General features: G+C 39.5%; 1 protein-coding gene across 1 annotated transcript in view; it reads right to left on the bottom strand.

Moving 5' to 3' along the window:
* Positions 1-1,079: 1,079 nt before the first annotated feature.
* LOC107584517 (glutamate decarboxylase 1-like) overlaps positions 1,080-10,170 on the bottom strand; it is a 21,883-nt gene continuing 12,792 nt past the window's right edge. The window contains exons 12-15 of the mRNA XM_016271154.1: positions 4,336-4,485; positions 3,800-3,907; positions 2,018-2,107; positions 1,080-1,884 (exon numbers count right to left, since the gene is read on the bottom strand). Of these exons, the coding sequence (XP_016126640.1) occupies positions 1,711-1,884; positions 2,018-2,107; positions 3,800-3,907; positions 4,336-4,485 (522 nt within the window). The 3' untranslated portion in view covers positions 1,080-1,710. The remainder of the gene's footprint in view (positions 1,885-2,017; positions 2,108-3,799; positions 3,908-4,335; positions 4,486-10,170) is intronic.

The following is a 10,170-nucleotide window of genomic DNA, read 5'->3' as shown; positions in this document are numbered from 1 at the left end:
AGCTGGGTAAAAAAGACGGGCTAGGGCCTATTTGAGGCCCATGCAGGGCTTTTAATCCACTTCATCCAACGCTGTTTTGTTCTCATCTGTGAGCATGCTCTTGATATATGTATTTTACAATTTTGTTGAGTTTAAAAAGTGTGACACATTCATTCTGCTCTCACTGATCTATACATATATATATATATATATATATATATATATATATATATATTGTGTGTCTATTTCAAAAGACTGTACATATAGTGGAAGGGCATTGTTTTGGATTAAAACATCTGCTAAATGAATAAATGTGTGCATGCAGAAGAGTGTCAGCTGATACAGCAGCAAAAGGAGGAAGAACTTGTTAATCCCATTTCTTAGAAATTAAATGTTTCATAAGAAAATATGGGTGTGGGGATCCAGCAGCCTCCACATTTTTTTGGCGTGTTATTGTGTCAGTATGCATATTTAGAGCTCTGCCTAACAGTGCCAAAAGAGCACACCTCATTTAGCTTGGCCTGCATCTGTCAACATGCAACAGAATTGCATGCATTTGCTGAAATCATGCAAAGTGCCAGGCAGCACTGTACATGATTGATGGTGTTGTCCACATGTCGGTTTCTCCTCTAACTTTAGTAAATCACCAATCCAAAGGGGCCTTTAACAGGCCATTAACACACAACACTGACACAATCCATCTTCACAGTCTCACACACACTCACAAATCCTCTTATATGCTGCACAAGGATGTTGTCATCTGCTTTTGAAATATATATTTGAGAATATATGGATCCAAAATACTGTCAGGACAAAGAGCTTGGGATCAAATGCGTAAAAAAAACAAATCTGTTCTGACCGATTTTCGATCTTAGCTGTCAATTGTAGGCTAGAAGACAAATTAATCCCAGCTAATGGCTTGTGCTGCAATAAGAAACCTAAATTCAGAGGAACCTGCATGCCATATAATTTTATTACTAATGGAGCTAGAACAGCAGGTGATATACAAGTAAATAAATGTATAAAATCACTTTCACGCAAAAATGATTTCGTGTAGGACGAGTGAAGCATGAAAACCAACAAATTCAGACATACAGAGACCAAAAATGTGCTTGATTTGAGCATGTTAATTGAAATATGCTAATTAAATAAAAGTTATCATGAATGTTTGACTCTTGTACAGTGTTTCAGTATCTCACAATCTAATAAGGTAGGCCTATTAATTTAGTAGCTCCAGCCATTATTAGATCCTACCAGCAAGAGGCACTAGTAGACTGCAAAACAGTTGAACAGAGCCCTGGGTAATTTCACTTTCCCTTCAAAATTCACACACAAAAAAATTCATTTGAACATCTTGATTAAGAGCAGGTGCAGTTTAGTCATGGTATATAAGGAATGACTCATCTTACAGAAGCATGCTGGTTTCTTGAAAATCACCAAGTGATCATCTATTCCCTTTGGTCAATGTTGCTCACTATTATGTCTTTTTAAAATCTTATTTATAATTTAGTTCAGATGTTCATCTGTCAAAAGCTACAGAATTTGTAAAGGAGACCACGTATAGTACACTTCACCTAGATGAATAATACATTATTAATAATTGCTAATATAATTTTTTTTTCAAAGGTTAAAAATAAAAGCTGTAAATTATTTTGCTCACAGTGCTGTATATACTGATACCTGGAATCAGAGGCATAAATATTTATCCTGTGTTTTTTTAAGAAAGACTTTCTAGAGTTCACAGCCCAGACGAGTGATTTCGTCTATTAGAAAGTCCACATCCTCCCTCTGAGTGGCTGGGTTGGAAAAAACACAACGGAAGAAATTCACTTTGTCTTCCAGAGGTTGATAGCCAATCATTGTGAATCCTTCCTCCATCATCTTTGTCTTGATTTTTGGAGCCACCTGTGGGAATTCATTATGTCAGCTTATAAATAGAGAATGGGAACAGCTCTGTAAATAAGCAAACTTAGACTAATTTGTCTTCCTGCATTTACTGGTTAATTAAGAAATGAAAAGGCTTCATTTCTTGACTTACCATGTGAAGTTCTCTGTCTCGCTCTGGGCCTGGAGGAATGCTTTGCAGTCGTTTTGGGAGATACCAAAAGCAGACATTACTGTGTTCAGGCTGAAATAATACATACACTCTTAAAAATAAAGGTGCTTCACGATGCCATAGAAGAGCCTTTTTATCTAAATGGTTCCATAAAGAACCTTCAACATCTGAAGAACCTTTCTGTTTCACAAAAGGTTCTTTGTGGCGAAAGAAGGTTCTTCAGATTATAAAAAGGTAAGAAAGAGATGGTTCTTTAAAGAACATTTAACTGAATGGTTCTTTGTGGAACCAAAAATGGCTCTTCTATGGCATCGCTGTGAATAACCTTTTAAGCACCTTTATTTTTAAGAGTGTATGAGCGATGAGCTCTTATCAACTGTTAGAATTATTCAGCAATTTTCATTAGGGATGCACCAAATATTCGGCAACCGAAATTATTCGGCTGAAAATAGCAAAAAAAATATTTCGTTGTTTGGCCGAATAATATGTACCGAACAATGACGAATGCGATTAAGTAGAGGCACGCACTAATGCTGCAAACATCGGCAGTGTGAAAGTATTTAAAACTATCAGAGAAAGACGCAGAAATCATTACAAGCACGAAGCACCGACAGCGAGAGAATGTTTAGTGCTGCAACACATGTCTCTGATGAGAAGATGAAGTGGCTAATGCTGGTGGTTACTGTATGATGATTGAAATCGCGAAATTACCTCAAACGATTAGTAAATAAACTGCAGAATGTTAGATTTTGTAATGCACGCACAAATTGAATGCATTCTGACGGCGCTGCACGAGCTCGCAGCGCCAGGGTTCAAAGGCCAAAGCGCAAGGAAAATCTGTGCTGAACTTGTTACTCCTCAGTTGCTCAGTAACATTTTTGTGAATTTTTTAAAGGCACGTGACAATGTGATGCGTGCGACAAACATCTTTCCAAATTCGTATTGAGAATCATTTATAAATCTGCATGCTGTTGTCAACAAAAAGAAGCACTGAGATCTTCCTGCGGGCTTCTGCCAAAATAAAAGCAGAGCAAAAGCAACAACTCCATCGACATTCATAAATGATAGTATTGTAATTTTACTGTCGTTCTGTAAAATAAAATGTAAGATAATAATAATGATAATAATAATTACCCTACAACAGCTCTATTAATACATTTATTATAACATTCACACATAGTGTTCAAATTGGGATTCGTAATATACAGGTGCATCTCAATAAATTAGAATGTCGTGGAAAAGTTCATTTATTTCAGTAATTCAACTCAAATTGTGAAACTCGTTGTGACGAGAGGGGCGGGGCCGAGAGCCGTGGGAACGGAGCGAGGCCGGTGGAATTCTCTTCTGCTCAGTAAGGCTGCCTTTATTTGTACAGTAAAAAAAAACATGCCTGATTCAAGTCTCAAAAATGGGCCAAAAATATTTTTTTTACTTATTAATTTTAAGTTAAATTGTGCTTTGTTGGTATAATGTCTGCTAGTATAATATTTTTAAATAGTTGTTTTTTAAAATAGATTTTTAATTTGAAAAGCAGGACAAAACAGTAATAAGCACATTTTGGCAATTTAATTAATTCAATGGTGAAAAAAAATTGCAAAATAGGCCTACAGGGGGGAAAAATTTGAAAAACTGTGTTCGGTATTCGGCCTTCGGCCCAGTGTTTCATTTTATTCGGCTTTGGCTTCGGCCAAGAATTTTCATTTCAGTGCATCCCTAATTTTCATCTTAAAATATGTTGAAAGTTTACAGAAACATGGCACTTACCTTTCCTTTGAAGACAAGCTGAAAGTCTGTTCTTCTCTTCAGTTTGTAGTAAAGATACTCTGCATTTTCCAGGCAGTGGTTGATCTGCGCTTCAAAACCCCCAGAACCCTACAAAGAATGTATTTAATATTTGCTTTGTCTATAAGATAAGAAAAGAAAAAAAAGTGTTTGGATAGTTGTGCTTCAAGGTTTAGTGCTGTTTCTGTCATTTTGTCAAATCTGTGTAGCCCCTTTGGGTGTTTTGTGAAGCACAATAGAGAAATAAACATTTTAAAAGTAGATGAAATTAAAGGCTCATGCACAGAAAAATAATAATAGAATATAGTTATATAAAATAATAAATAAAATATGTTTTTCTTAAATAATTGGTGTACAATTTCTACTTCTCAATTCTGGATATTTCAAACAATCTTTCTTCTCCACAAAAAAAAGCATTTTTTTTTTTTTATATATATGGGAGCTGCCATTTTCCAGCTCACATTTCTGATGGTGGTTGAAGACACATTTAGTTTGAATAAGGAGATTGTCTGCCATACCTTTGCCTTCCACATGAGCCACAGTTTGAAGACGTCTACGTGCCGTCCACACTGAATGCTTTTGTCCCCAGTGTCGTAGGACACATCATAGTGCTTGTCAGGTTGGAAGAGATACTCGGCACACAGCTGATTACATTCCTGCAGGAGGCCCTGAAAACAACACATGGCCTTTACATAGCCTTGGTTTTCAATACCTCCTCAAGCATCAATGACTCTTTGCAGCCTGTTGTGATAGTGTATATATGACTTCCTGGTTTGTCCTGAGCAGTAAAGATGCTCACTGTTCTTGACAAAGCCTTGAATCCTTCTTTGACTGTCTTGCATGCTCTGCAGTCTGCAATCATTTGTGCTCAGATATTGATATTGAGATCCAACTGTGTCACTCAGGAAAAATGAGGGAAAAATAGAACCATCACAAAAGGCTGAGACTACCGACACCGAGGGACACTGTTAACTGAACCTTCACAATGTTAAATGTCCTTCTGAACAAAATCAATTTGTGTAAATTCACCTATATATATGATTAATCGCATCCAAAGTAAAATTTTTTGTTTACATAATATATGTGTGTGTACTGTGTATATTTATATATAAATACACACACATGCATGTATATATTTAAGAAAAATATGTTAAGTTTATACATTTAAACTATTTATATGTAATCTCAATTAATATGAATATAAATATATGCATGGAAATATTTTCCAAATATATACTGTATGTGTGTGTATTTATATATACATTATAAATATACACAGTATACACACAGGGCTTAACTATCAGGAACTAAACGAGGATAATCAGGGGAACACAGGTGAATCAAATGAACACAATCAGACATGGGAGAAACTGGGTCTCTGGGAGCACAAGGGGAGCAAAACAAACACACTGACAGTCCATGGGCGTGACAGTTTGCCCCCCTCCCGGACGGTGCGTCCTCGCGCCGCAGAAACAACAAAGGGTGGGACAGTGGGGGACTTAGGAGGAGGACAAAGGAGTGGAAGTGGGATGGAAATGGGAAGGGCTGGCAGGAAATCATGCAAACAAAAATGGTGGAGGTTCAGGCGGAGGACGGACTCCCGGGAGGAGGACGACAGACAGAGTCCAGGGAGGAGACGATGGAGGGAGGAGCCATGGAGGAGGAAGGGCTGACGACTCCAGGGGGGCAACCAACGGTGGCGGAGCAGGTAGCGGAGGAGCCCAAGGTGGAGACAGAACGCCGATGAGTCAGGGTGACGAGGAGGATCCAGAAGGCCTGACGGAGCTGGAGGGATGGAGGGACGAGGCGCAGCCGGATGAGTGGAGTCCCGAGGCGAAGAATGGTCGACGACAGACTAAGGCGGAGCCGGAGGGACGAGGGAGCCCAGTGGAGCCAGTGGACTGATGGGCCACGGCGGAGAGGAGGGAGCTAGGAGCCATGGTAAAGCAGCTGGATCGACGGGCCGGTGCGGCGTCTGGGACTCCGAGGCTTGAAGCGGAGGCCAGGGATTCTCCAGCCACGCCAACAATGTAGACTGGCAGACCCGCGGAGCTCGCACCATACCGATGGTGGGCTGAGGGCGAGCAGAGGGGCTGTCAGACGACAGTGGTGGAGAAGGCAGGAGCAGGAGGGTGGGTGGGCAATTCTGAGCCTCTGGGCTCTCAGGGCTGTAAACAGGAGCAGAAGCCCTCCCTGGGCTGAACTTGGGAACAACAGCCCCCTCTGGGCTGAACTCAGGAACTGAAGCCCTCTCTGGGCTGGACACAGGAACAGAAGCCCTCTCTGGGCTTGACGTGGGAACAGGAGCTCTCTCTGGGCCGATCTGGGGAAAGGAAGCCCTTTCTGGGCCGAACTCAGGAACTGAGGCCCTCCCTGGGCCAGACATGGGAACAGGACTGACAGAGTGTTCCGACAAAGGGGGAGGAGAGGGGGCAGGTCGGTCCATAAATCCTCATTCTCCTCCAGAGTTACACAGTCTCAGATCCAAAATCAGCTCACGCTCAGCTGTGGTGCAGTGGGCGGAGCTCCTCTCCATGATTTCGCTGTCCACAGCTTGCTCCCTTGTGGTGGGCGTTGTAGCCAGCTCTCGAACCTGGTCTGATGTCACAAGCTGCTCCAGCTCCGTGGCGATCCTCAGCTCTGTCGCCCCTTGCGGCGATGGCTCGTTGGTCGCGGCGGTCTCGGGCTCTCCATCAACAGTAGGCTCGGGCTTAGGCTTCTTACAGCAAGGAGATGGTGGGCTGGGCTCTGGGTCCGGAGTGGAACTGGCGAGTTCCTCCTCTGAACAGACGGTGAACGGGGATCCATTTCTCGCCAGTATCCACTCTACAAAAAGACGGCGAAATCCGCTCAAGGACCATCTTCGGATGACGGCGAAAGCTGCTCAAGGACCATCTTCGGATGACGGCGCTCTGCACGCGGGGTTCAGACTAGCATCGTAAAAGCTTGTTGTCCGGGTAGCTGGTGAGATGGGCGATGGCCAGAAAAAGTCAGGTATGGCCCTCGAGCGATTTCTCCCCCTGCTCCAGCAGGAGGAGGGGGAATTCAGGGCGGGTGAAGGCATCCATAGAGGAAACAACGGAAACAAAACGAGGGAAAACACGCTGATAAACTATTTTGTATTTGGACTAGTGTTCTGTCAGAGCTGCCTACAGAGAGGAAACGAGGAGAACGTAGGAGAGTACCATCCACAGTCTTTAATAATCCACAGTAACATAAACGTAGCACAGGGGATAGACGTTTAACACTAGACGCTAGACACAGGAAAACACAGGGCTTAAGTAACAGGAACTAAACAAGGATGATCAGGGGAACACGGGTGAATCATGATGAACAAATTAACACAATCAGACATGGGAGAAACTGGGTCACTGGGAGCACAAGGGGAGCAAAACAAACACACTGACAGTGGAAAGAGTACGAAAATATTCTACTCAAGTAAAAGTACCATTACATTAATGACATTTTACTTAAGTAGATTTTTAGACTGGTACTTTTACTGGTACTTAAGTAAAAGTAAAAAGTAGCTCATATAAAATTTACTCAGAGTAAAAATGACTTAGTTACATTTTAACAGTGGGAGGGAGGCAAACATGGGATAGTTAGGCCTATAAATCTCAAACCAGTTGTTTTTAATTAAAGGAATCTGTTATTTAGAATAATAAGACATTTGTGCTGTTACCAGGCAAATTAAATCAGTATCAACAAAATTCATCTTTGCAATGCAGAGGAAACACAGCTTCATCGGAAGTGGCATTTAGATGTATTTACACACTGTTTAATGCAGGACATGAATGCATTTAACCTGCAGATACAAATGCAGAAATAATGTTTTGATATATAAGACATAAAATGTTGAATACTCATTTGAAATTATAAATAAAAAATAAAAACTTTAAATGTAAAATTAAAACCGCCAATAGGTGTCAGCAAGTCACTGTTAATAAGTTAGTCATTGCGGTTGAACCAAATCATTTAAACGGTTGATTCATTCAGGAACGAAACACCGTCATGTTGCTCAAAACTGTCCTATGGTGGCTGTGTTTCGAATTATTGGCAATCTGGTGTCTAAAACGCAAGTCTCTTAATTAACTTCTTGTTTATTGAACTGTTGTAAAAAATCTATATGTAATCATGAAAAGAGAAAAAAACGGCACTCTTCATGATATTACTATATGAAATGATATAAATATATATCCTCCTGAGAACCAGAAATAAAAAGCTTTGTGAATTTAGTATTTTTTCATGTCATTACATTGTTTAGAGCATAAGCTAGTGTATACATTGCCGTGACTATATTATTAAATCTTAATAAGATTGATTTAATTGTTAAATTTCCCTGTTTGATTCATATATACATTTTCTGCCCCTATATCTTCAATTTTGTGATCATTCTAAATGCATTTTGGCAGACTGAATCACGCAGTGAAAGAACGCACTCTAAATGCGCGCGCACACTAGTCAAGGCACTCTGTAGGAGTGTTTTGTTTGGTTTTTAGCAAAATACTGATAATGTCAAATCGCACGTCGTTAATAAATCTTATTATTCTAACTATATATATTTGTTTGGTGTTTGGCAAAATACTGATAATGTCAAATTGCACATCGTTAAAACAATATATAATCGCACACCCTGCACCACTGTCTTTTTGGCTAATTTGTGCAAAACCTTTTGCTAAACTGACAAAGCTTCATTTTAACCACCAATGCAACAATGCAAGTATTTACCTGACCTATACATGCTTGCGAAGGGTTGATGTCGAAATTTTATAAGCTGCTAGTTTGGTCTCCCTAGGTAAACACAGCTTACACTGCATAATAGAGCTTAAATATGTTCACTTCATTTCCTTCGAGTTCATCTTCAGCAGAATAGCCTATGACAGGGTTTTGTTTTCAGCTGGTTCTGCACCTTAACGCCTGTCTTGTCCGTCTGCATTTTTCTTGTGATTTTAGCGACAGTTTGTTCTCCTGCCGCAGGGAGTGATTTTTTTTACTCAGTAATAATTTTTTTTAAATGTAGCTATATATAACAAAATATACTTGAGTAAAAGTAAAATTACAGATTAAAAAAATTACTTTAAAAAGTAGAAGTACACAAAAAAGCTACTCAATTACAGTAATGAGAGTAAATGTAATTCGTTACTTTCCACCTCTGATGAATTAGTTAGCTTCCAGAATAAAAATGTCCTGATAATTTACTCACCCCCATGTCAACCAAGATGTTCATGTCTTGCTTTAAATGGTTAAAAAAATAAAATAAAATTAAGGTTTTTGAGGAAAACTTTCCAGGATTTTTCTCCATATAGTTGACTTCAATGGGGATCAACGGGTTTGAAGGTCCAAATTGCAGTTTCATTGCAGCTTCAAAGGGCTCTACATGATCCCATCCAAGAAATAAGGTGTTTATGTAGCAAAACGATCAGCCATTTTATATAAAAAAAAAATAAAAATATAAAAATAAATATATATACAGTATATACAAATTTATATACTTTTTACCAAAAATGCTCATGTTGCACTAGCTCTGTGATGTGCATGCTCGACTCTGGTTCAAAGAGGTAGGGTAGGGTGAAAAATCAAATTTTCTCTGTTTTACCTTGTAAAGGGCATTTGACTTTCTTTGCACGTTTACTTTGTAAACACTGGGCCGGTACTTCCACCTACGTCAAGCGTGACCTTTCCAACGTGACTATAGGCTTGTTTGAAATGCGCCTCGCCTGAAATGGCGAGAGTAGGCGGCTGCAGTGAGGGGAGGAGTGAAATAAGCGCAGTCAAGACGGACAGTTCTGACCTCTTGAAGCACAACAGATACCTACGAGATCAAAGGCAGATATCGCATTAATCACACTCATGCGCTGTGCTGCTGATAAATATGATATAATTTCAGTTCTGTTGCTTTTATATTAAAATAGATATGATAAACAAGACACCCAAAGTGCTTGCTATTTAATTCCATACGAAAGGCGTATTTATCATCCATTTTTACTTTAATACAAACATGCATTTTAGATTTTTATAGAAATATGACAACAATAACATCTCATACAGAGATCGTACTGCTATAGTGTTTGGGAATATTCATGCATAATTTAAACACATAATCACATGAAATCAGATAAAACCTTTTAGAAGAGAACGCAGCATCACGGTTGTCTGAACCAATGAACATTTGCGTTACTTTTTAAATATGAGCAGGGCTTGATTGTTTTTAATATAAGAAGTTCTATTTATAGCAAATGTAAAAGCCCTTTCACACCAAAAAGTGTAATGAATTAACCTCAGGCTGAAGGAAAAGTAAATTCACGTCTGTACAGTAGAACGCAGGAGAAGAAACACTCTTCAGCAATAAAAAA

The sequence above is a fragment of the Sinocyclocheilus grahami genome, unplaced genomic scaffold, assembly GCF_001515645.1.
Source record: "Sinocyclocheilus grahami isolate Dianchi unplaced genomic scaffold, SAMN03320097.WGS_v1.1 scaffold5.1, whole genome shotgun sequence".
Classification (NCBI taxonomy): Eukaryota; Metazoa; Chordata; class Actinopteri; order Cypriniformes; family Cyprinidae; genus Sinocyclocheilus; species Sinocyclocheilus grahami.
This window is presented reverse-complemented; position numbering and strand designations above follow the sequence as displayed.